This window comes from Camelus bactrianus, chromosome 11 (assembly GCF_048773025.1).
Source record: "Camelus bactrianus isolate YW-2024 breed Bactrian camel chromosome 11, ASM4877302v1, whole genome shotgun sequence".
Taxonomy (NCBI): Eukaryota; Metazoa; Chordata; class Mammalia; order Artiodactyla; family Camelidae; genus Camelus; species Camelus bactrianus.
The window spans coordinates 25439165-25464157 of NC_133549.1; the positions used below are offsets into that span (position 1 = coordinate 25439165).

At 46.1% G+C, this 24993-nt stretch overlaps 1 protein-coding gene across 20 annotated transcripts in view; it reads left to right on the forward strand.

The window, feature by feature from the left end:
- The window catches only part of FGFR2 (fibroblast growth factor receptor 2), a 100690-nt gene extending 81161 nt beyond the window's left edge, over positions 1-19529 (forward strand). For 17 of the 20 annotated variants that reach the window (XM_045506593.2, XM_045506590.2, XM_010969887.3 and 14 more), the window contains 7 exons: positions 2054-2164; positions 3723-3913; positions 10348-10470; positions 11023-11093; positions 12778-12915; positions 14426-14531; positions 17839-19529. In XM_045506593.2, coding sequence (XP_045362549.1) covers positions 2054-2164; positions 3723-3913; positions 10348-10470; positions 11023-11093; positions 12778-12915; positions 14426-14531; positions 17839-18003 — 905 coding nt within the window. In that variant the 3' untranslated portion in view covers positions 18004-19529. Of the gene's footprint in view, positions 1-2053; positions 2165-3722; positions 3914-10347; positions 10471-11022; positions 11094-12777; positions 12916-14425; positions 14532-17746 lie in introns of all 20 variants that reach the window. The other 3 variants (XM_045506595.2, XM_045506594.2, XM_045506606.2) reach the window with 1 other exon arrangement.
- The last annotated feature ends 5464 nt before the right edge of the window (positions 19530-24993 follow it).

Below are 24993 nucleotides of genomic sequence, written 5' to 3' on the forward strand. Positions count from 1 at the left end.
TTGTATGTGCTTAGAAAGTATCCACTCACATAGAGTTGATTAATTTAGATGAGTGTTGGTGCATTGGATTCAGGACCCCAACCTTAACTTACAAATAAAGAAAAATTGGCATTTTTGGAGGGAGCAAGGACGGACACCCTTTCTCCTTTACAAGAGGACCAAAGCAGGAATGACAGTGGTCTGGGGAGTCACTTGGGAAGCTAAAAGGGAACTAACTGGATTGGCGCTGGTGCAGAACCTTCTAGAACCTGTGAACAACCACTCAGAGATGTAAACATCACGTGGCATTCATGGGAGTCTGAATGTTTCTGCATTAACCTTCCAACCCTGCTTCATGCCTAGGTCCAAGAAGCTTAAACTTTTAACCATTAACTTCATCCTCCTGCAGTATTCTTTTATGAGAGGAGTTATAGGGAACGGTTGCATTATAAATCCTATTGTAGGCATCTCAGAAAGGACACCCCAAGCTGAGTTTTTCCCACATTTCCTGGTGGAGAGATCTGTTCTTGGGATGTGAGGGTCCTGGCACATTATGGATGCCTGGGGAGTTAGGCTTTTTCTTTCTTTTGTGGGTTCTTGTGGAACAGTCATCACATCTCTCCCTGAGGGGAGGTTGCGGGGTGGAAATGGTCAGGAAGATGTTGGGTTGTTTTTTTTTTAAGCTCTGGATTCAGATGGCTCCCAAGGGGATAGTATGGTGTTTTGAGCTGCTCCCACCTTGGGGGTTTGATGCTTGGGAGGACTACGCTCTCTTACTGGGCGAGTCTCGGCTCCACCAACAGGGGCAGCCCCCTGCCTGCATCCTGCGTGGCCTGGACCTGCCTCCTCGCCTTTCTGAGTGGCAGGTGCAGTGGGCTGTGTGCCCTGCATTAGCCACCCTCAGCAGCCCAGAGCCGAGCGTGGGGAAGGCTGGTCCCTCTCGGCAGAGCTTCTGATTTGTTTGTGGAGCTCAGGGAGGGAGTCTGGGTGTCCTCTTTCTCTGGTGATACCAAGGCTGGCCTTCCCTTAGGACAGGGAAAGACATCAGCCACAGAGCCTTTACGATGTGGCTGTTTTTACAGCCAGTGGGTGGCTCAGAGCCTAGAGAAGACCTCACACTGTGACCCCAGTGGTGCCCCATCCTCTGCGGGGCTGGTGCTCAGTCCTCCACGTCCGTCCGTCCGCATGGATTTTATACTCCAGGCAGTTGTGTCGCTCTTCCTTTTGTGAAGTCAAAGAGCTTCTTGCAGCCTGGCTTCTTTCCATGCCCTCATCTCATTTGCTTATCGTTTAGTAAGCCCAGATTTTCCCACAGGGGAAAATTGAAGTGGGGCACCTGGGAAAGAATCTTGCCACTTTTTAGAAGCTGTAAGCCTGTGTGTGCAGGACGTAAGCTGTTCTTGCTTGAAATGTTGGAGCAGAGGTTTTCATTTTTATTTTGTTTTTGAGTGGAGTAGAGGTTTTTAAAACTTTAATTTTGGGGGATGGATATTGCAGCCCCTTTGGAAGGTATGAGCCTTGGCCCCTGGAGATGCCCGTGCACATACCTCTTGTCTGCGGTTCCAGGGTGCCCTCTGAATCCATCTGCGAGCGTTCTGAGGGCTGCGAGGGCTCCGACTAGCAGCACTTGGTCCAGGGAAAGTCCGAAGTGATATAAAGGGCCCCCAGCCGCCTCCTCCTCTTCCTCCCTGGAAGCCCTCACAGTTGCTCTCATGAAGTTCGGTGTGATTTTCTGAGATATCTCAGATCTGCCAGAGGATGGAATTATTTCCTGATAGAGAAAAATGCCATGTTTGTGAGGTTTGCTGGAAAAGGCTTGGCCTTAGTGTCAGAGGCCTGTGTTCTTGTTCTGAGTTTTGACCCTGTTGACCCAGAATCAGCTGTTTGACATGGAGCAGAGCAGTTCCCTGTCTGGGCCTTTACTGCTTCACCAGGAAGATGAGGGAGGTGATTTAGAAAGTCTTTCCTGGTTCTAAAATTCAGTTGCATGCTGTTCCAGCTAAGTTTTCATGAACTAACAGTGGCAACCAATAGGTTAGAGGAAACTGACCTGTAATTTACCTAATGTTCATAGATGACGCCACAGAGAAGGACCTTTCTGATCTGGTGTCGGAGATGGAGATGATGAAGATGATTGGAAAGCACAAAAACATCATAAATCTCCTTGGAGCCTGTACTCAGGATGGTGAGTGGAGGGAGCAGTGCTTTCATGCACTAACCCGTGGTCCAGTGTCAGCATCATTTTAGAAACGGTTGGACTTTTATTTAGGTCTTGGTGCTAGGGCCCCTCAAGTGCATGTTTCAGGTTTTCCTTAAAAACCCCTTCAGGAAGGCGTTCCTGGCTGTGAGCACAAAGAAGACTTTGTGACCGTGCCTGAGGGGAAGGTGGGCCTTGGTTGGGCAACATTGGATGGGAAGGCTTACGGGGCTCTGCTGCTTTTAGGGCACAGTCTGGAGGGTGTTTGGAAAAGGGAGTCTCCTTATGTTTTTGTTTTGGAAGTGCTAAGAGCAATTTCTCAAAATAAGAGCCTGCGTTTTGGTTGACAAGTTCTTCCCTTAAAATGGGGATTGAGGAAGCCGTGTCTTGATCTGGGCAGCGTGAGGCTGAGCTCCCGAGAGGGCCCTGAAAGACGAGAGACGGGCAGGAAGGGACGCATGGTCTTCCTTATGGGAGACAGACCCTGGCTTCTCTCATGGAATAGCTGAGGCACTTTGGGAATCAGTTTGGTGATAACTAATCAACTGGGAAACGCCTGTCTTGGCATCAGCAGTTTCTCTTTGGGGTCTTTACCAGGAGTCTTTTTCTGTAAAGGGTGATTGTGAATATTTTGGCTTTTGGGCCTTATGGGTCTTTGTGGCAACTACTCGTCTCTGCTGCCGCAGTGAGAGAGAAGCCACGTACAACACAGAAATGAATGGGCCTTGCTGTGTGCCAGTGACATTTACACACACACACGGGCTGTGGGCAGGACTGGGCCTGCGGGCTGTCATTTGCCAATCCCTAGTCCATACCACGGGGACACTACTGCATGTGTCTATACGGAGCCATGCAGAGCAGTGTTCATTGCACACTGTTTGCAGTCGCCCAAACCTGGAAGCAAACCTATAAGGGGGATAGATAAATACAGTGTGGTATATTTATATGATAGAATCTGTGTAACTCTTAAAAGGAATGATCTGGGTATATTTTTATCAACCTGGCTGGGATAATTTTCCAGTCGGATAATAGGTAGGGACAAAATATTGCAAAGCTTTACCTTTAGTATCCATTGATCTGATTAAAAATAATACCTTGTTTATTGATACCTATGTGTATGTAAAATAGTACAGTGAACTAGAGGGAGCCGATGTACAGTAGCCAGTGCTTTCCAAGTGGGCGCAGGTGAGAGTGGCCTCTCAGGGAAGGGACACTCAGTGTTTCTCTGTTGTTTTTTTTTCTTTTTTTTTTTTTTTGTATTTTTGTATTTTTTTTCTTTTTTTGTATTTTTTTTCTTTTTTTGTATTTTGTTTTTTAATTGAATCTGTTTTATTTCTTAAAGACCCTTACGACTGTCTTGACCAAGTATTGGGTGTCACTTTGGGGAGATTAGAAGGCAGGTGTCCTATTTGTGTGTGCTTTTTCTGTGTATATAAATAAAAAGTAAATAAAGTACTGGATTGTAGTCACTTCAGCTCCTTGGCTGAGCCGCCACAGGGCAGATCCGGGGCTCGCTGCCTCTCCAGCTCGTGTTCTCCTCCCCCAGGCCCGCTCTACGTCATAGTCGAGTACGCCTCGAAAGGCAACCTCCGGGAATACTTGCGCGCCCGGAGGCCGCCCGGGATGGAGTACTCCTACGACATCAACCGCGTTCCCGAGGAGCAGATGACCTTCAAGGACTTGGTGTCATGCACCTACCAGCTGGCCCGGGGCATGGAATACCTGGCTTCCCAAAAAGTGAGTCCTTCACGTTCCCCTTGGTTGGGTGGATTCCAGTTTAAAATAACCGTGAAGAAAACAGGCAATTTGGGTGTCCTCATTTGCTGAGTCAAGCCCTTGCCTGCCTTGTACAGCCTGGAAAATATTCACTGCATGATTCACATCAGGGTTTAATGAACTCTTTAGAAGCCCAAGCAGCTTCATAAACCTGTAGTGACACCGCAGGGATGAGCAGAAAAGATGCCTCTTCTCTGCGGCAGGACTGGGCGAGGCCCTCCGGGGAGTCAGGTCTCCGGGGAGACAGCAGCTGGGGGAGGGGCGCTACCTTGAATTCTTGATGATTTGGGGGCTTTCTTCATTTTGTCGTTATTTAGTCTTTGGCCCTGGACTCCCGGTGTTGTGTTTATGGTTTTCAGTTTGATACGGCATCGAAGATTCCAAGACTAAAGATCAAGCGAAGGGCTATTTTGGTGACATCGAGTGCGGGGTGTTCTCTGGGTCTGTCTGATTTAGCGGGGTGACCCTCTGCGGTTAGAAGTTGGCCAGGTCCCCTGAGGTGAATCGCCTGCATTCTGAGCATGCCACATGCGGTGGAACTTGAAACATCTGAGCTATTCTGAAAGCAGTTAGACAGGTGCCCAGATGTCCCCTGGGGCATTTTGGATGACCCAAGACACCTTTCCTTAGCCCACGCTTGGGGGAGGTGACGTGCTACCTCCCTGAGCAGAGGTGGGTCATTCCTCTTTTAATGCAGCCTTAGGAATTCCCTGGGTCCCCAAAGAAGTAAGGATCTCTGGGGAGCGTGGGCCCTCTGTCACCCTGTGGCCCGGGCTGGGTCATGGCCATGCCAATCACGTGAGAGTGAGGTGGCCCCTGTTAGATCACGCAGGGTAGGGGTTCCGGGAGGGCTGGCCGCACCTCGGCCCCTGCTGTCTGTGGCCACATGGGAACATGGCCAGAGCTCCGTCATGTTCTGATTTTTTGTTTTGTTTTGTTTTCTGTTTTCAAGAGAGGCCAGAGTTCAAGATTTTTCAGATCTCTTATTTTCCTTTAAAATCTCCCCATGTATAGATTTTAGGAAACCAGAAGTGTTGAGTTCTGCACTTGTGTACACGCATGTGCCCAGCGAGGTTCGCCAACTGACAAATCTTTGGCACTAGGAGACAATCAGATCCAGATCCAGAATGTGGGACATTTGACAAGACATCACTTCAAAATGTCAGTGTCACAAAAGACAAAAGATGCTGGGGAGACGGTTCCAGATGAAGGGAGGATTAAGAGATGTGACAACAAAATGCACGTGTGTGATCCTGGGCTGAGTCCTGTTCTGGGTGGTGGTGGGGAGACAGCTTTTATAAGGGACGTTTATGAAGAGTTGAAATTTGAATATGGACTGTATATTAGGGAATGTGACTGCATCAGTGTTAAATTTAGGGGTGACGATAGAGGTTTCGGGTTGAGGTAGGAGATACATGCTACTGAGGCCTGCGACTCACTTTTAAATGTTCATGAAAAGTGTGTGTGTGTGGTGGGGAGGCTGGATGGAGAAGGAGCAGGTAAACACAACAGGTGCATCTGGCAAACATGGAAATCCGTTGTTTTGCCTTCTCCGTACCTTGGAACTATTCCTAAACGAAACCCTGACCCTCTGGTCCTGGTCACCCCGTGTTCTCCTGGTGTGGGCAATGGGAAAGAATTTTTCTGGACTCAGCAGGGCACTGCTGCTAATACACACGTGGTGAGAGGCTGGCCTGATCGTTTTATTCATCCTTCAGCAAAGATTCCTGAGTGTTCCTGATTCGGATGCTTCAGGCTCCAGATCAGGTGGCTGCAATGGACATAGTCCTTGGCCTCTTGGAGTGGGAACCAGGGGAACAGGTGAAATCAGCGATAAATGTAGGAATAAAAATAAGTATGTGAAAGGCTGAGAACCGTGCTGTGGAGGAAACCAACGTGGGGTGAGGAAGAGCTGAGGGTGGGAAGAGGACAAGTGACCTCCCTGCCTTGACCTCCCTCCCTCCCTGTGGGCGGAGGGCGTGACACGTGGCCGGAGACGGCCAGGCCCTGCTCCATCACTGCGCTGTAGGTGCTGGGAAGCTGCCGAGGGGGGAGATGCGACCTCCTTTGTGCTGTGAAGCTCACTCTTGCTCTGCCTGCCCGGCGGGTGGAGGCTCTGAGTCCTATGAAAGGTGGTCGTGCTTTGGGCTCGGGTTGATTGGCTCCGACAGACACTAAAGTTGATTGGTTTAGGATATATTTTGCTCTCAGGGCAGATAATGGATTGATTTGATATGGGAGAGAGAGAGAAAAGGGAATCAAGGGTGACCCCTGGATTTCCAGCCTGAGATGTTAGAAGGTGGTGCAACGGATCAGGAGGAGGAAGACGTGGGGCAAGAAGTGATGGGGGGTGGCTTGGAGGGCACTGGGGAGAGGGTGGCAGGAATAGATTCTGGAGGAAAATCCAAGGAGCATTTTGAACATGCCTGAGAGTCATTCCAGGGCAGGTGTCAACCAGGGCTGAAGCTCAGCTCCGAGGGCTGGGCTGGACACCAGCGCCAGCCAAGGAAGTGTAGTTTCAAGCCATGGGAATGGACGAGTTCCTCTTGGGGCTGGAGTGTGGGGCTGAGAGGGATGCACAGAAGCCTGGAGTCAAACCCTGAGAAAACTCTCAAATCTGGAGAAGGGCTGAAAGCGCAGGAAAAGACGGAGGAGACATGGTCAGAGAGGCAAGGGGAAACCCAGGATGTGATTCACAGGGGCCAGGGGAGGAGTCTTGGGAAGGCGGAGTGGTCAGCGGTGGGTGGGTCTGGCTCAGGGAGCACTGGGTGGTTCCCCCCCCTGCACCCTGGCCCCGAGGACGAGACCCTTCCTGCTCTGGAACTGCTTGGTGACGGAGGACTGAGAATCAGATGAACTTTGTGAAATGGGGCAAAGAATACATTTTAGCATGATAGTCTGAAAATACCCTTATTTATAGCATTGTGTTAATAACAATTGTCCTTATTACTAATCACTACCGCTTCTTGAGAGCTTCATGTCTGCCAGGCACAGGGCAAGCATTTTACATACAGTATCGTGCACAACCTCAGAACAACTCAAAAACAGGGGTATTTAAATCCCATTTTATGGATAAGGATGCTGAGGACTGGTCCCAGGAAAGCTTTGAGCAGGTCACCGTCTTCCTTTATGAGACAGAGACAGAGTCAAGCGTCTGGTCCCAGACCTGGCCTTTTGGTTCTCCGCCCACACATCCCACTCCCCAGCTCCCCTGCTCTTAGGTAATCCCTTCCTCTCTGGACCAAGGAGAGGAACACTGAGATGCCCTGTGTTGGGGCCTTGTTCACTAACCCAGGGTGGGGTGGAGGAGATGGACTCCTGTTTCCTAAGGCTTTGCAGTCATGTTTTCAAAGCTCTTTGCTGAAGGCCTCCTGCAGTTCAGGACCAAGAACAGTTTTGAAGCAGGTTCTAGATGAAAATCTTCAGAACGGTCCCCTGAGTGGAGCTGCTTCCAAAAATGGAGGGCTTGTTCCTGACGGTGGAGAATGAAGAGGCAGGGGAAGGGTCCCTCCCGGTGGATGGTGATGAGTTTATTAGGGACATGCCTGAGGAACTGTGCTGAGAGAGACGGCTGGCTTGTTGCTGATGGACTGTAATTAGGAATTCAGCTCAGTGACTGTTTACTGAGTCAGGCTCTGTGCTGGGAACATAGCAATGAACTTGCAGTCCTGACCTTGATATGGGGACACTGGGGTTGGACAAGTGAAGAAACACCGTGATGTGTACAGTAATACGATTATGTGGTGTGGTATTTGAGCCTTATGCAAATTATGAAGGCCTTGCTATTTTTAGTTCGAAATACATTCATTTTTTTTTCTTTTCTTTCTTTTTTTTTTTTTTTTAACCAAACCTTAAAACCAGTTAATCCTCTAAGGTGTTAAATCTGAGCAGGTTGGTTTTTATTTTTCCTGGTTTTTTTATTTTAGCAAGCCCTGGCTTCCCGATCTGTAAAATGGGTATAATAATGCCCATCTCCTAGGTTGCCATGGAATTTAACGTGATCAGCTGTGCAGAGACACCCAGCACACTTGTCGGGGTCATAGATCATCTTCCTTCCCCTAGTGACCCATTGACCTTCACTTCTTTACGATGGAATACCAGTTTGAGAGCCCGCGTTATGTAAGATGGTCAGCTCTTTGCATTGAAGTACAGCTCAGACTTCTGCAGACGATGGGAACTTGGCTTGACTTTGATTATTTCCTTTTTCTTGAGTATTGGTTCCAAGTCTCTTCTTGTTCAGCCCAGAGGGTGGGCTTTGGTGTTTCCTAGTGCCCTGGGATGCGGGAGGTTGTTGCTGGATTCTGGCCGTCACAGTGAAAATGGAGGTTGCCGTTGTGGTGGCTCTTGAGTTGAGCCCTGATGTGTGGTCGGAGCCCAGCACACGGGGAGTCAGAGTCCCCTGACAGCAGGGCTTGCCAGACGTGCAGAGTCGTGTCGGCAAGGAGCACACTGCTGGGAGAGTCTGGCCCAGGGCTTAGAGGTTCGATTGAAAGAGGCCTCTGAAACCAGGAACCCGGTTCCCGCCCCGGCGGGGTCCCCAGGCGGCTTCTGGGAGCGCTCACGTTTCCTGTTTCCATTCTTGCGGGGCACATGTGTGCCTGTGGGGCTCTCCTGCTTTCCGCGCAATGATCTGAGCCCGTCCGGGGGCCACAGAAGTGTATAAACACAAGGACTAGTTGGGGGGGTGGACAGAAAAAAGTTATTCCTCATTTATTCTTCAGAGAAAGTTTGACATGCTCCTTATTTCATGGAATGTCTACAATCAGCCCCATTTCATCTGTGTCACACAGCTTGATACGACTCCTTCACATAATAGTCTTTGCCGAGAACCTGGGTAAAAGTGACAAGGATGCTTGCTCACTTATTCCTTACCATTGGGGGGTGATGATTTGGGGCCCTCATGACCATGTATCATGATGAAATGTTGATATATTAAAGTATAACTAAGACATTTCTAACACCTTACAAGTGCATCATTTATAAAAAGAAAGAATGGTAGTTATAGTGACTAGACTGTTCTGAGACTGTGGAGTTAGTATCAGAACTATAAATCAAGGCAGAGGGGCATAGCTCAGTGGTAGAGCACGTGCTTAGCATGCATGAGGTCCTGGGTTCAAGCCCAGCACCTCCATTTAAATAAATAAATAAACAAACCTAACCATCCCCAACACAAAATAATTTTAAAACTTAAAAAGAACTATAAATCAGCTGCCCTGTGGTGAGCGTCTCAGCCTCTGGCCCCCATGTATGTGGCAGACATAGGTCGGGTTCTGGGTGGGGGCCAGGTGTTGGGTGAGAACTGGATGGAGAATATGGGTAGACAGGCGTTGGCCATGATATAAGCCAGGAAAGGACAGGGTCAGCTCCTTCAGAAACATAATTTGTGGGTAGCAGAGAAGATGTAATAGGGCTGAGTCTGGAAGCACGGAGATCAGTTGGGCGGCAGTGTAGCCGTCTGTGGGGCTTGGGGTGTGGACAGTGATGAGGCTCTGGACTCAGTGGGAATGGGATGGGGAGGACAGACTGGAGAGCCATTTGGGAATTGAAATCAACAGAACTTGGGAGGAGTGTGTAAAGAATTCTGGTGTATATACCTCAGGTGTACATGAGAAAGACCAAAAAGGTAAGAATTAGGGGAGTAGAGACCTTGAATTTGAGGTGTCAAGGAATGTCAATGTGGAAATGATTCAGAGCTTGTTACAAATGAAAATCTAGATCCCAGGAGAGAGGTCAGGATAGAGATAGGAATTTGCACACGTTTCATGTGTATCTGAGAATTGAAGCCATGAAGATACACGGAAATATACAAGATGAATGGGGCAGTTCCTCTGTCTTGAGGGCCGGAGGGAGAGAGGAGCCAGCCAAGGGATCTGGAGGGGCAGGGAGAAAGGAAGAGAGGGAACCAAGAGAGGGGATTGGGGTAGAACTCAGCAGGGAAACAGATTCAGAAATGAGCAAGAAATCAGCAGTGTCTGGAACTGCAGAGGGAAAAACGGAGGAGAGGTTGTTTGGGTCCATCAAGAAGTTCTTCACAAACTTCAGGAGGAACAGGGATGGAAACAGATTAGAATGATCAAGAAGTGACCAGGAGGGGAAGATGATGTGATGTTGGAGTTTAATCAGCTCTTCTGAAAGTTTGGCTGTCAAGGGCAAGAGAGCAGGTGTTGAGACAGAAGATTTTAGGGTCATTAAACACAGATCCTGCAGATAAAGGGAAATGTGTTTTCTTATCCACCTTTGCTCTTGGAAATGATTAGGGCCTTGGCTTTTTTTTTTAAGTTAGAAAAGGAAACCAATTTTTGACTTAAGATGTCTTCTCTGTCTGTGCTCTGAGAAGGAATATGTTTTCTTTTTACTCTAGAAGCATTTTGAAATGAGTTCTTTCTCAATTTCAGTGTATTCATCGAGATTTAGCAGCCAGAAATGTTTTGGTAACAGAAAACAACGTGATGAAAATAGCCGACTTTGGACTGGCCAGAGATATCAACAATATAGACTATTACAAGAAGACCACGAATGTAAGTCTGTGGTGATGCTACGGTGGGAAGGGTTGGAGGGGTGGCATGGAATGCTCCAGATGAAAGCTGATGCTCGGAGCTAGAAGGACCAGTGCTTTTTTATTCCTATTCTTTTGCCTTACTCTTTACAAACCTCCCTATAAGCAGATTTAAGCTCTAGTTAAGATACTTGCAGTAAATGTGAAACAGTCTTTATAATCAGCAACCTCTGGGATTTCATAAGGCTCTGCATCAAGACCTTTCCCAGCAAAGATGAGAGCTTGCGAGTTTCTGGGTTAATTTTCGCCTAGAAGTTGATCGGGGTACGTCTGGGTGCTAGGGAGATGGATGATCGTGAGGATCCAAGGAAATGACATTTATTAATGTGTCCAGGTCTGTGTATCTCACACACTCTGTATAGTGCCGGTTAGAGCTCATTTCTGCTCTAATGAGTGTCCAGTGAAAACCATTAGAGTGTCAGCTCTTAAAATAAACAGGGCACAGCCTGGTGGAACCTGCTAAAGTAAACCGCTTTTTAATATATTGGCTTTTACCTTTCTCCCACCCCTGCAGGGGCGGCTTCCCGTCAAGTGGATGGCCCCAGAAGCCCTGTTCGATAGAGTGTACACCCATCAGAGCGATGTGTGAGTAGTAGCTCCCCCCTCTCCGTCTTCTCCCTCGGGTTGAGTTGCAGAAATCACACACGTTCTTTGCCTTCCCTTCATTCTTTGGCGCCTGCTGCATTTCACACATCCATAGAAGGTGCAGGAGCCGGCCTGAGAAAGGACGGATTTTATGGTAGGCTGCTAACCAATGCTCTGTTACTAATCTGCCCGGCTTCAAAGCGCACAGGAGGTGGAGTTGCTAACCTGCTCCTGCCAGAGCGGAAGATTCCCCCTTGAACTTACTCACGGATGTGCAAGTCCAAAGCTGCTCTCTAATTTGCCAGGCTGTTGGCATGTTCTCCGGGCCCTCAGACTTTTCCTACTTGAGAGTGGTTTGCATATTTCCCCCATCCTAGGTTTGTTCTTACAGGGGGAGGCTGAGTGGGACATGGTCCACTCGGGTGATCTTGACAGGACTGCTCCCTGTTTATCCTTTGAAAAAAGTCTGATCTTGTCTTAGCATCCTTGATAACGTTATAGAAATAGACTGAAGACAATGCAATATTTCTATTATGATATGCTTAAAAATACCATTAGGGCCAGGCTCTAAGTGGTGTTTTAGAATTTTTAGGTTTGGAAATGTGATTGAAAGATGCTATTAGCATTGCAAGAAACTGGGTGAAAAGTACAGAGGCTCTCTCTGCTCTGTTTTTGACAAGTTCCTGTGAATCTATAATTTTCTCAGAATTAACCATGTAAACCAATCAGTTGAGCCCCTCTTATTTGTGTGGGTGGGAGGGTTTCTGGGCAGGCATTAATTGGTCCCCTTCGGCAATCCCAGGAGGAAGGCGTCCAGGTTCCCAGTTTTGCAGTCAGCAGACTGCCAGTCCATGCTGCTCCTCTTGCTCCGCACAAAACTGAAGGCAGTTTCATTCCTGAAACTCACCCTGATGGAATCCATCAGGGTGTGATTAAGCCAGCACCACAGGTAAATGCAGGATTCTCGGCTTGATTAGCTCAGGAACTATGAGTCTCTTAAACAAGGCTCAGGACCCAGCTGTGGGTCTCTTCACGGCCAGGTATAAATTGTGCCCTGTGAGATGTTTTAAGTTTCTGTGTATGAAGCTCATCTGGGGCACAGGATCCCTCCACCCGAATCCCTGCCCGGTGACCAGAGTAAGTCATGAACCTTTTGTGCCCTCAGATGGTCCACTGGGCACCTTAGGCAGCTGTTACCTCGCAGAATTCCTTGGTGGCCTCTCTGTTAACTGCCCGTACTGTAGGTCACAGCCCTGGAGTCAGGCACACAGGCCGACAGAAGAGTCAGACAGGAGCCCAAAGAGCCTCACAGCTTAGAAGTTCACGCTGCTGACGCTGCATCAAGACAAATACTTTTATTTGAGAGCGATGAAAGGAGGGAAAAAAACACCTGGATCTCCACCAACCCCCCTACCCTCCCCTGACACACACACACAAAGAAAGAGTGATGGTAACCATCCCTTGTCGTCTGTTGATGGAAAATTCCATCGGAACAGCCTCTCATCATCGTCATTTTGGGGATGCTCTTGGGGGCAGGAAGGGGTGTGTCGGAGGAACGGCAGAAGGGTCTTGGTCATTCGTCTTTGAACGTAAGAAGTGACTGGGCGTTTATTTTCTTAACTGGGTGTGTAGGTTTCTGTGATTCAGATGAGTTAGTGATGCTGTTTTCTCCCCTCCTTTGCAGCTGGTCCTTTGGGGTGTTAATGTGGGAGATCTTCACTCTCGGGGGCTCGCCCTACCCAGGGATTCCGGTGGAGGAACTTTTTAAGCTGCTTAAGGAAGGACACAGGATGGATAAGCCGGCAAACTGCACTAATGAACTGTAAGGACTGTTGTCTCTCCCGATTCCCCAGTGGCCCCCAGTAACACTTCTCCTGGCTGGTTTGCTTTTCAAAGGTCCCTGGTTGTCCAAACATGTCCTAAGAAGAAGAATTGCTGAAGCTTTCTGGGCTCAACCCCAGAACTGAGAGAGAGCTGCACTGACGGCCCTGACCGTCCAAAAGCAAAGACGTCCTTCTGCAGTGTGTGAAGAGAGCTTTAAACCTCAGCAGGTGCCGGGCTGCCTGGCCAAGGGCTCCCGATTTTGCACGGCGCGCCCGGTGACCTCCCTGGGCCACTGTGCCGTGCCTGGCCGTTCTCAGAGTGACAGGAAGGGACATCGGGCCTTCCCCCAAACACAAGCTTGAAGACCGTGGGGTGCTCGCTTTCATCACGAGGGTACCTGGCACCTGCACAGCGAGTGGAGAATGGTTGCTTCTCTAGTCTCTTTGTGACCATTGAAAGTGGCTATTGTAGAGGGACCCTGACCACCTTTTGAGCGAACGAACACAGCCTGGTTACGTATATCTTACCCAGATTTTAGTTCAGAGAATTAAAAATTTGTCCAGGTGCCATCCTTAGAGTTCCTGATCCGACTATAAAACCATGAGCTGGTTTCTAGCAAAACCTACCCGGTGCTTTAAGTGGAATTATATTGTGTTGGAGACATGCATTTTGTGCAGTCAAATCAGTGCTTTGAAAAGGAGTCCCAGAACCAACTAAGAAGAGTGATTGTCCCAGAGACCAGGGTCTCTTGAGTATCGTTTCATGGGGATTTTATGTCTGTAATCCCATGAGCGCTTTCGGTGTACACTGGACGTTGATGAATGGCCACATTTTATAGTATATGGTATAAAGGCATTTATTGTGCTCCTTGTCATCCCTTGTGCTTTTACTAATATAGAGGGTTTGTCGAAACCCATAATCAAGATAAGGCCTGGGAACCTGGGCCTATCCAAGAGTTAATCAGGAAGTTAAGGTGCAGCCCAGCGACGGCAGATTAATTCATAAGAACCTTGCCTTGAAGTTGTGGTTTTCCGACTCTTTTTTTTTTTTTTAAACTAAGGAACCTTTGTCCACAGTGTCAGGCAGATAACAGTCGAGCTGCCTTGGTCCAGGCAGGGGCGTGTGGTGAGGGAAGGCCTGCCCCTGTATGGCTCGTCCCACAGTGTCCCAAAGTGCCATGGAAGTGGGATGGCCTGTCATATATCACTGCCACAGGGAGACCAGACGTCAGCCGTGAGGACACACTGAAGTGTCTTTCTTAATGACATAGATACCTTCATAAAACATTTTGGATAAAGTGAGGTTTTTGGAAGCCAAAGTGCCTTTCAGAGGAACCATGCAATGCATCTTTTGGCAAAGTGAATCACCACCTCCCACCTGAGTTGCTAGGGAAGTTCAGACACATTTTTATAATTTAGGACATCTTTCCTTGTTGCCTGTAAAAACTGACTTATAGCCATGGCATAGTGCTTAGAAATTAATTCACCAAGGGCATCCATCTTTTCTAGGTATATGATGATGAGAGACTGTTGGCATGCAGTGCCCTCACAGAGACCCACCTTCAAACAGTTGGTCGAAGACTTGGATCGAATTCTCACACTCACAACCAATGAGGTAAGAACCTCCTTTCAGAAGCCCGGGGTCCTTGCTTGGGAGGCCAGTGTGAGTTTTTAAATGTAGCCTCCCCGTTGCAGTTTGTGGTATAGTTTATCATTGTTCCCAGGGGTCAGACTGAGTCAAACTATGTGTTCCTCCCAAATCCTGACTTTTCTTGGAACTGCATCTTGAGAGTTCTGACTCACAAAACCAGAGACCGAGGACCCCACCTGAGGCTGCTCCTCCCTGTGGCTTGTGGGTGGTGGGTTCAGGGTGCATGTGCAGGAGGGTGGGGAGGAGAAAGAAAGGTCCAACTGTAGCATTGGGGTTTGTGTGGAAGGGAGCTGGGGTTTCTGCGCCGGTTGGATTCCGTACCCTGGTCATTAGTGTGAGGGCTGCGGATGGTCCGCTACCAATGAGCTTAAAGTGATGCTGCTGTGAAGTTGTGCCTTTCCAGCTTCTGTTGTACACATGGCACAGACCTCCATGCCCCTGCCTGGTCATGGCTTGTGGCTTGTGGCTTGTCTCCCTCTCTGTGTATGTAAATGTACACGTGGTTCCTGATGATGAGAGACTCAGACAAAAGCTTCTACCTTTTGTTAAAATACTAATTTTCTATGAAATATTTATAATCTATGCCAACAAAAGAAACACTCTTCTGTCACTCACTGTCCAAGCTCAGCCACATCAGTGACTGCTTCCCCGTGCAGAGAGCAGGAAAGATGGTAAACCCATCAAGGCCAGAAAAACCCTACAATAGAGAGAAACCGTTAGTGAATGAATTCAAGATATTTAACGAAGATGCAGAATAGTTCCAAACAGGGGGACAAAAAAAACCCCACAATTGTCTTAACAACAATAAAAGGCTAAAATTGTGTAAATATTTTAGAAGGAAAAGAATACATTTAATTTATTTTTAAATAATACATGTAATAGTTTCAGAGTGATTTTTTAAAAAATAATCAAATGTTGTGATTTACGGTCTTAAGCCAGGAATATTATCTGTGTGTCTGACTGTGGCTGATAAAGAGAGAGATTGCATTTAAATGAATACAGCTGACCTTCAGAAGTTGAAAGGAAAGGAACAGTTCAAGGGGGAAAAAAAACCCCAACTTTCTTCTCCTGCCAAAATTGTTGTTTCTAGTATAAGTTCCTTTAACCCTAGACTTGGAATCCACTGATACCCCTAGTTGTTTTTTTTTTTTTTTTTTTTTCCCTATCAGATCTGAACGTTTATGGCTTCAGTTAGAAACTGGGAAAGCACTAAAGTTCCATTTTAGTGATCCCATATCCATGGTCGATGCCATTTGTTTATATCTATACATTTCAAGTGGGCCCGTTCACTGAAATTTACATCTAGCATCCTAAACTAAAAAAGCAGAATGCCATATTGTCTAACGGATATAAAAATCGAAGTTTCTTTCCTTCTGAAAATCACTACCACATGGTTGAGAAAAATGGTTCCATTTAGGACAAAATTTCATTTTTATCATTGTAAGCAAAAAGTTCTCTTTTGATGTGGTGGGCGTGTTTGTTTCCAGTTGTGCGGTTCATGCTGATGTTGTTGGAACTGACACATCCCCCATTCTCGGACAGGGACTCTGTCTCTTGCCAACCCTGGTGATGAATTATAGCAGTGGTTTGGTTTTTCTTCCTTTCTTTTTTTTTTTTTAATCTTTGTCTTTTAAAATGTATAGTCGCCAACATTCTGTGGGCTCTTTTCTGATAACACTGAAGCTGGTTGTGCTGTGGTCTGCACTTTTTGCCCGCCTCTCAGCAAAAACCATGTGTCGTAGTCAACTCGTTGGCCTCTGGGGGTGTGAGCAGAAGCACCCCAACTTGCTCACCCAACTGAGGCAGTGAGACCCAGAAGTCCCCCTGTTTAGAAACCTTTTCATAGTTTCAGAGGTTTTTGTTTTTGTTTTTAAACAATTTCAAGAACCAACATTTTGAACATTTGCTTATTGAAACCAACATTCAAATAGTATCTCAAGGTGACATGCTATTTCAGCAAAACCAATTTAACAATTCAAATACATATAAAAACATTTAAAACTTAATCTTGTGAAAGGTGATAATTTCCCCTTCCCCCATTTCATCTGCTATACTTCATTGCACCAAATAAACAGGGAAGACTTTGTTTAATCATCTGCACAAAAAAAAAAAGAAAAAAGGAAAAGAAAGAAAATTAAAAAAAAAGTGCATTTTGACAATTACCAAATGTCAGGTGCCTGCAAATCTTTCTGTCAAGGGCCAGACATTTAATATTTTCAGCTTTGTGGGGCTGTTCGGTCTCTGTAGCAACAACTCAACTCGGCCGTTGCAGTGGGAAATCAGCCACGGATGGTGTATAAATGAATGCGTCTGTGTCCCGGATAAAACTAGATGGAGCCTAAAATTTAAATTTTGTATAAATTCTACACCGTTTTATGTAGTTTTAATGCCATGAGGTATTCTTCTTTTGATTTTGCCCAACCATTTAAAAATGTTAAAAACCATCCCTAGTCCATGGGCGACACAAGAGCAGGTGGTGGGCGCTCCCCTGTCATAAGTCGGAAGAAACGCTATCTGGAGCCATCAGCCAGGCTCTCCGACAGCAACACCAATGGATGCTTCCGGGAGCAGATTTGGAATTTCAAACCTTCAAAACTTTGAAACGTAACCTGCATTTTTCTAAACTTTTCTTTAACAGTCCATTATGGATTTAACATACACGAGTGTATCCAAGCTTTTCTTGAACCTGTTTACATTTTCAACTCAGAGAGCTTCTGAGAGTAATGAATTACATCTGTGAAATTACTCGCTGAATGAAGACATATTCCCCTTAAATTATCCTAGAAGCTACAATAGTAAAACGTGATTTGTAAAATAAATATTCATGGTCTCAACTATGAAAAGGGGTTCGGGGCATCCACAGCATCTTTTTTTTTCCGTTTTGCTGGATGTGGATTTGAACCATGTGCTCAGCCGGGAGGTCCTTGGGTCTCTGCCGGTCGAGGTGACCGCTCAGCTGGGTGTTAGCGTTCCCTGCTTGCCAATAGGTTATTCGAGATGTAGAAGAAAAGTTAACGGCAGCCTAGAGGAGAGAGCGTTGGGGTCTCAAGGAGGTCTTCATGGGAACCAGGGCGGGCAGGGTCTCAGCCTGCTGGGGGTGCCCCCATCCCACCCCAACTCCCATGTCAACGTCTCAGAGCCTGCGTTTGAAATAAAAGTCTTCTCTTCCCTTCTTTCAGGAATACTTGGACCTCAGTCAGCCTCTCGAACCGTATTCACCTTGTTATCCTGACCCGCGATGAAATAAAACGTCTCTCTTCCCTTCTTTCAGGAATACTTGGACCTCAGTCAGCCTCTCGAACAGTATTCACCTAGTTACCCTGATACAAGGAGTTCTTGCTCTTCAGGAGATGATTCTGTTTTCTCTCCGGACCCCATGCCTTATGAACCCTGCCTTCCTCAGTATCCACATAGAAACGGCAGTGTTAGAACATGAACCAGCTTGTCCTCCTGTCCCCACCTGGGGCAGTGTCAGGACCTGGCTGTACTGAGCAGGGAGGCCGTGCCTCTAGGAGCCTGTTGTCTCGGCTTGTATATATGAATCAGAGGAGTAAATAATTGGAAACGTAATCGGCACACGTGTAAAGAATTTATTCAGTTGGAACTTAGAATCTTCACCAGGAGAAGAAGAATGTTTGGGGCAGTGGACTTTCATGGGCCACCCCGTCCGTGTCCGTGACCCACTCTGGGTACTGGCTGTGGACCAGCCGGACTCAAGGCAAACAGATGGTCTGCCTTCCTTGTGAATTTTGTAATAATTGGAGAAAATATATGTCAGCACACACTTACAGAGCACAACTGCAGTATATAGGTGCTGGATGTATGTAAATATATTCAAATTATGTATAAATATATATTATATATTTACAAGGAATTATTTTTTGTATTGATTTTAAATGGATGTCCCAATGCACCCAGAAAATTGGTCTCTCTTTTTTTAATAGCTATTTGCTAGATGCTGTTCTTACACAGAATTTCTTAATTTTCACCCAGCAGAGGTGGAAAAATACTTTTGCTTTCAGGGAAAATGGTATAACATTAATTTATTAATGAATTGGTAATATACAAAACAATTAATCGTTTATAGTAGGTTTTTTTTTTTTTTTTGTAATTTAAGTGACATTTCTATGCAGGCAGCCCATCGGACTAGTTAATCTGTTGCTTGGACTTAACTAGTTATCAGATCCTTTGAAAAGAGAAATATTTACAGAATTTGACTAATTTGGGGAAAATGACGTTTTGATTTATTTGTGTTTAAACTCTGCTGTCAGATGATTGTTCTTAAACCACCTAAATGCCCACATTCAAAGAACCTGTTCATAAGAAGGTGTTTGGTTTGGGTGTGCAGCTCTGTCATTGGTCCCGGAAACATTTAACTGGACTCCCCAAGAGAAATGGCACCAACGTTCTCTTAAAAAGATGCCTTAACCATTCCTCAAGGAGGGACCTTCGTTGAGATGACGGCAGAATCCTTGCTCTCCGGCAGCTGGCCTGCTGCCTCTTGAGTTGCACATTTATCAGATTAGCCTGTGTTCTCTTCAGCGAATCTTCCTAATGGCTTCCAGATTCACTGGCGATGGAGAAGCCTTCACATGCCATCGCAGAAAACTGAAACGCCGAATTGTTCTGCTGATAGTTTTCGGGATACTTCCATCCTTTTAAGGGATTGCTTCCACCTCATTCTGGCAGGACCTCACCAAAAGATCCCGCCCGATGCCAACGTCAGACAAAAAACACTGCCATGTTGTTCATTCTGTACTGAAAGTATTGTGTGTTGCTTTTGAAACACCTCACTCTGCTCTAGCCATGTGACATGAGTGCAGATCACACTGATTTTACGCATTACAAAATTGGAGAAAGTATTTAATAAAACCTGTTAATTTTTATACTGACAATAAAAATGTTTCTACAGATATTAATGTTAACAAGACAAAATAAATGTCACGCAGCTTATTTTTTTAATACTCGTGTCTCACCAAATGGTTTCCTGTGCTCGGAGGTGCTGACTTCAGGGCTGTGCGATGTGATTGCCTAAAAGAAGGCCGAGCTGGAGAGGTCAGTTGTTCCCTACAAACAGGTGACTTGCTGGAGGGGTTGGCCGGGACCAGCAGTATCTGGGATGGGGGATCCAGTGGAAAATCAGAAGAGGCTCGGTTGCTTCCTGGGACCCCAGGGGAGTCTGTGTTCCTTTCTGGGCCCTAGCTCTCCCAGAGGAGCAAGTAAGAATGGCATGGGAAGGAGCTTTGGGAACAAGCTGCTGTCCTAAGGACGGGAGGTATTGAGAAGGGAGATATTCAGGAGATCTGAATACTGGGCACCTTGAAAGCTTTTAGGCTAGCTTCCTCATCATGGATGGGGAGAATAGAATTTGCTTCAAATTTTCAAAAAGACAACTTGAACAAATTTTTAAAATAATTTTACTTATTTCCATGCTGCCAAGAAACTAAAGAGGGAGATGGCATTTTACCTGTTTAAAAAAATGTGAATCTCTGACTCAAGGTTTCATTATATCTGCTTGCCAGCCTCCACACTAGGAAAGGGAGACAAAAACAGCCTGACTTCTCCTGAACTTCAGCGTGCGCTCAGAACCTCCTCGGGCTGTTGGTGGTTAAAAAGTGCCGTCCTTGGCCAGAACTCAGTTTTTTAGTTCAGAATAAAATAAAAATTTCTCTTCAAAAAATAAAAAGAAAGATGTCATCCTTGGCATCTTTGTTGTGTTTGAGGCCATTTGTGATGGAGCAAGTGAGGGTCTTACCAGCCAACTGGAGAGTGGCCTCCAGCCCTCATTCTGCATTTTCCAATCTCCTGTGCTATTTATTATCCAAACAGGGTTATCATCACACCCAAAAGAAGGTGATTTAAAAGATAAGTGAAAGCAGCCTTTAGTCACAAGTGTACAGGAAGGTGATTCTGCAGTTCTGGCCGTCTTCACCCATGGGATGCCCATGGCCAGGCTGCAGGAAGGACTTGGAGCTCCAGGTCCATGCAGGTTCTTCTCTGTGAACATCCCTGGTGCATCGTCTATACTTTTGAGACTGAAACGGCAGTTTATGGCTTTTTACAATGTAAATTACATTGTAAATAGGTAAGGTAGGTTAAAATCCTATACTAGCTGTTGGCCATTTTAGCTTTAGAGTTAGATTTGTCATCAAGGGAAGGAAGGTAGCATGGCCATGAGAAGGACAGGGGATACTTCTTTTTTGAGACCTGCCCCAAATAAACAGACATGGCAGAACCCTAGAACATATGGCTTTTTCCCACCCCGGGACCTAAGGAAACAATGGGAATTAGTTGAACCATAGTGTGACTGTCATCGAGACGTCAAGAACCAAAAGCCGCAGGCATCTTGGTGAGGAAGGAGCAGTACCCAGCTCTGCTGTCTCCAACCAGGAAGGGGGTACATTCAAAAGGCCATGTCCAAGTCCAGCTGGTGGTGGCCTGGGCAGGTTGGGCGGTTGGAGGAGCAGGGCAGAGAAGGCGGGCCTTAAGGAGAATGCAGTGGATTCCCCAAGAACCAGGTACCCTTATCCACTCTCAGCTTCTCCCCACCTTGTTACCTCAGGGAGCTCCCCTCTACCAGATCCTGTGGGAGGTTCCTTGATCCCATACACAGGAAACTGACACGTGCAGTTACAGTGAAACATCTGGCAGACTTGAACAGCTAAGGACTGAGGACCCAGCTCCCATTCTGGAAACAGGAAGTTGGTCTGCTAGCTTGTACTGTATGATTGAGGCTTTAGGAAGGTGAGGTCCAGAGACCCCCGCCCCCCACTGTTACAGATGAGAAATTTTGAGGTTCCTGAGGGTCACATGGCTGGGAAATGGTCTAAGTAAACAAGGCTGCAGCCTTACGCAGTCCAGGAGGAAGAGGGTGGATGATGGATTGGGATGGAACTGGATTGGTCTACTTCTTACAGCTGGGTGATGCCGGGCAAGTCGTGGATTCTCTCTGCACCTTCATTCCCTCACCTGTAAATCTGTATCACCAGCCTCATGGTCTTACCAGGCATGAGGGCCACCCGTAGGAGCTTAGCTCTGGCAGACCATCCTCAACAACCAGTTTTCTGTTCCCAAGAATTTTTTTTTTTGTATATTTGTGATTTTTTAAGTATATTTTCACAAGATGGTGCAACCATTACCACCATCTAATTCTGGAACATTTTCCTCACTCCAAAAAGAAGCCCTTTACCAATTAGCAGTCCCTTCCCCTACCCTCTCCTCCAACCCTGGCAACCACCAGTCTCCTGTTTGCCTATCCTAGCCATTTTATACCAATGGAATCATTCAATATGTGGCCTTTTGTGTGTGGCTTCTTTCACTTACTGTAATTTTTTCAAGATTCATCCATCCTGTAGCTTGTGTGAGTATTTCATTCCTTTTTTATTGCCAAATCCTACTCCATCATGTGGACAGATGTACATTGTGTTTGCACATCCATCAGTTAATGGATATTTGGGTCGTTTCCACTTGTTGGCTTTAGGAACAGTGCTGCTGTTAACAATTCGTGTACACGTTTTTGTGTAGTCATATGTTTTCATTTCTCTTGGTTGTGTACCTAGCAGCGGAGTTGCTGGGTCATATGGTAACTCTGTGTTTAACCTTTGAGAAACTGCCAGGCTGCTTTCCAAAGTGGTCGCACTATTCTGCATTCCCACGAGCAGTGTATAAGGATTCCAACTTCTCCATGTTCTCGCCAACACTTGTTAACTTGTTACTGTTCATATTTTTTATTCTTATTTTTTATTGGAGTATAGTCAATTTACAGTGTTAGTTTCAGGTGCATATTTTATTTTTATTATAGCCCAGTGGGTGTAAAGTGTCTTCGTAAGATTTTAATAGCTGAGGAAATACTACTTAGATCATGGATCAAAGGTACGTAATACCTTGCTGGGTTTTCTAGAACAAGATAAGTTCAGTGAATTGGCCTGGCTTTTGCACGTATAAAATGGCCAGGATAGCTAAGAGACCTCGGTGCAGCCTTGTGGAGTGGAGGGCCCAAGAAATTGATCGATTCCATCTCTTTCCTCTTGGGTGAGAAAGGAAGGAGGCCCTGCCACGTGGTACAGAGGGGTAGAGATTCCTTCTAGCTGGAATCCTTGAGTGCCTCTCAGCCCCGTGTCCCCAGTTCCGTAAGCAAATAAATTGTAGTGAGCTTGAGCAGTCCGCTGGGACCGATGAATGTAAGATCACTTATGTATGCACAGTGAGCCCTCCTTATCCAGCCTGCATTTTGATGTTATTTATTTTTTGATGTTTTTGAAGATGAAAGCAAAGTTTATCTTCTCTCACATTTCATCCCCTGGAAGCCTTGAAATGACTTGGCTGGGCAGGGACTACAGAAGCCTTCCACATCTTAAGTGACATTCTGGAACGGGGCCCTTCCGCATCCTCTTTTCCTCAGGGTTTCCGGGGGTTTTGATGAGCTCCTCAAAATTAACCTCCAAGTCCTGTCTCAGGGGTCACATGAGGTGCTGTAGAAGATGGTGGATACGGGGACAGTCAGTGCCAATCATCTGGAAACGCCAGCAGGCCTTGTCATCCTCCTGGGACCTTTGAAATAAAAGGCTGTGGATTTCTTTCATTTGCAGGGCTGAATTCTAGGGTGTGTAGCGGTTCAGTGATGGAATTAGGCTTAAAATACAGATGCAGGGAAAAGGGGGGAGGGCTAAATTAGAAGTGGGATTAGCAGATACAAACTACTGTATGTAAAATAAATAAACAAGGTCCTAATGTATAACACAGTGAACTATATTCAGTATCTTGTAATAACCTATAGTGAAAAAGAATATATGTGTATATACATAACTGATTCCCTATGCTGTGCAGCAGAAACTAACACAACATTGTAAATCAACTAGACTTCAATAAAAAATAAAATGACAACAACAAAAACATATGCAGGTAAGTGAGTTTTCCTCCTGTGGCTCAGACCACAGCCTCTTTTTGGATTGTGTCTCTTGAGTCTCCTTCTCCTGTCCTAATTCCTTCGCTGACGGCACTTAGGTGAACCTTGCCTGCGTCCCTGACAAGTCAAAATCCTCAGCGTGATGTACTTGGAAAGGGATAGATTTATGGATTTATAAATTAACAATAAAGAAGGAAATGTTTTCTTGGCCTTTAAATGGAATGGTGACAAACGATCCCTTTTTCAAATGATGGTTGAATTAAATTAGATTTTACCTGGTACGCACTAAACATGGTGTCTGCTACATAGCACTCAAATATTAGGTGCTGTTTTGTCTCTATCTGTTTATATATGTATGTATCTGTCATCTCTCTATGTAGACGTAGACATAGAGAAAGACACAAAGAAAAATACATGTATGTGTATGTGTATATATTTATAATTGTCATTATTACTAAAGAAACAGATTCAAGAAATTGCAGTCTGTTGTGAATTTCCCAAGGATCATGTCTCCCCCACTTTTGTGAACAAAACAATATTTAATAAGTTTTAAGTCAGCGAAAGTCATGATCAGACTGTTTTAAAAGCATGCAAATATGTTTACAACATTCAACCTGTAACGTCCCTCTTTTTAAACAAGCGTTCGCTCTATAAACACTGCTAGGCAACGCCCCGTATGACTTTTAAGGGAAAATTCACTGCTTTCAGAACTGTCTTGACCAAGCTGGTGAGTGGTTTAAGTACCCCAGTCAAAAAGTCAGTCCAGACCAAAAGTTCCAGGAAGGTTTCTGCAAGGGAAGCGCCTCTCTGGCTCTGCTGGTGATGTTAACAAGCAAATCAAAATGAGTACCGTGACAAAAGGAAATACCACATGGGAAAAACAGAGGCGACCTGCAACAGTGCTCTCCCAGGACTGCGAGTTGAATTGTGCAGGGGCCGTCCCCGTGACTCTTCAGGAGTTGGGCAACTGGTGTAAGTTACCAGGAAGGGTTAGAAAGGTTGAAATAAACTCTCTCAGTTCTGTGGGGACATTCATCAGGCGTTCTAGCCATCGACAGGCATCTCTGATTCCTGCCAATCCTACTGCAGAAGTTTAAATGGGGGAAGATGGTGGGAGCGTTCGTGCAGAGCGAGCACTTCCTTTTACCACTGTTTTGTGACTTGACTCTTGCTGCTGCTTCTGAAAAAAAAAGGCTAACTGTGTCTTTGCATACACTAACACAGCACGAGAGGAAGCCAGAAACCTGGACTCCTTCCTGGCATGGTCTTTCCTCCCCGTGAGACTAGCCCTTTGGGTGCTTCATAGTGGATTTAGATTTAACCAAAATACAGAAGTTCCCGGTTCGTCGCTGGCCATCACCCAAGAGGCAGCCAGTGCTGCGAATGAGAAAGGCAAAGGCAAAATGCTAAACCACAAAACGGCAGTGATATCGCTGGGGCCAGGGGTGTGGTTAGTGGGGGCACTTGTCCTCCTCTTGTGGAGATCAGGGGTGGATGAACTACGGCCCACAGACCAAAGCC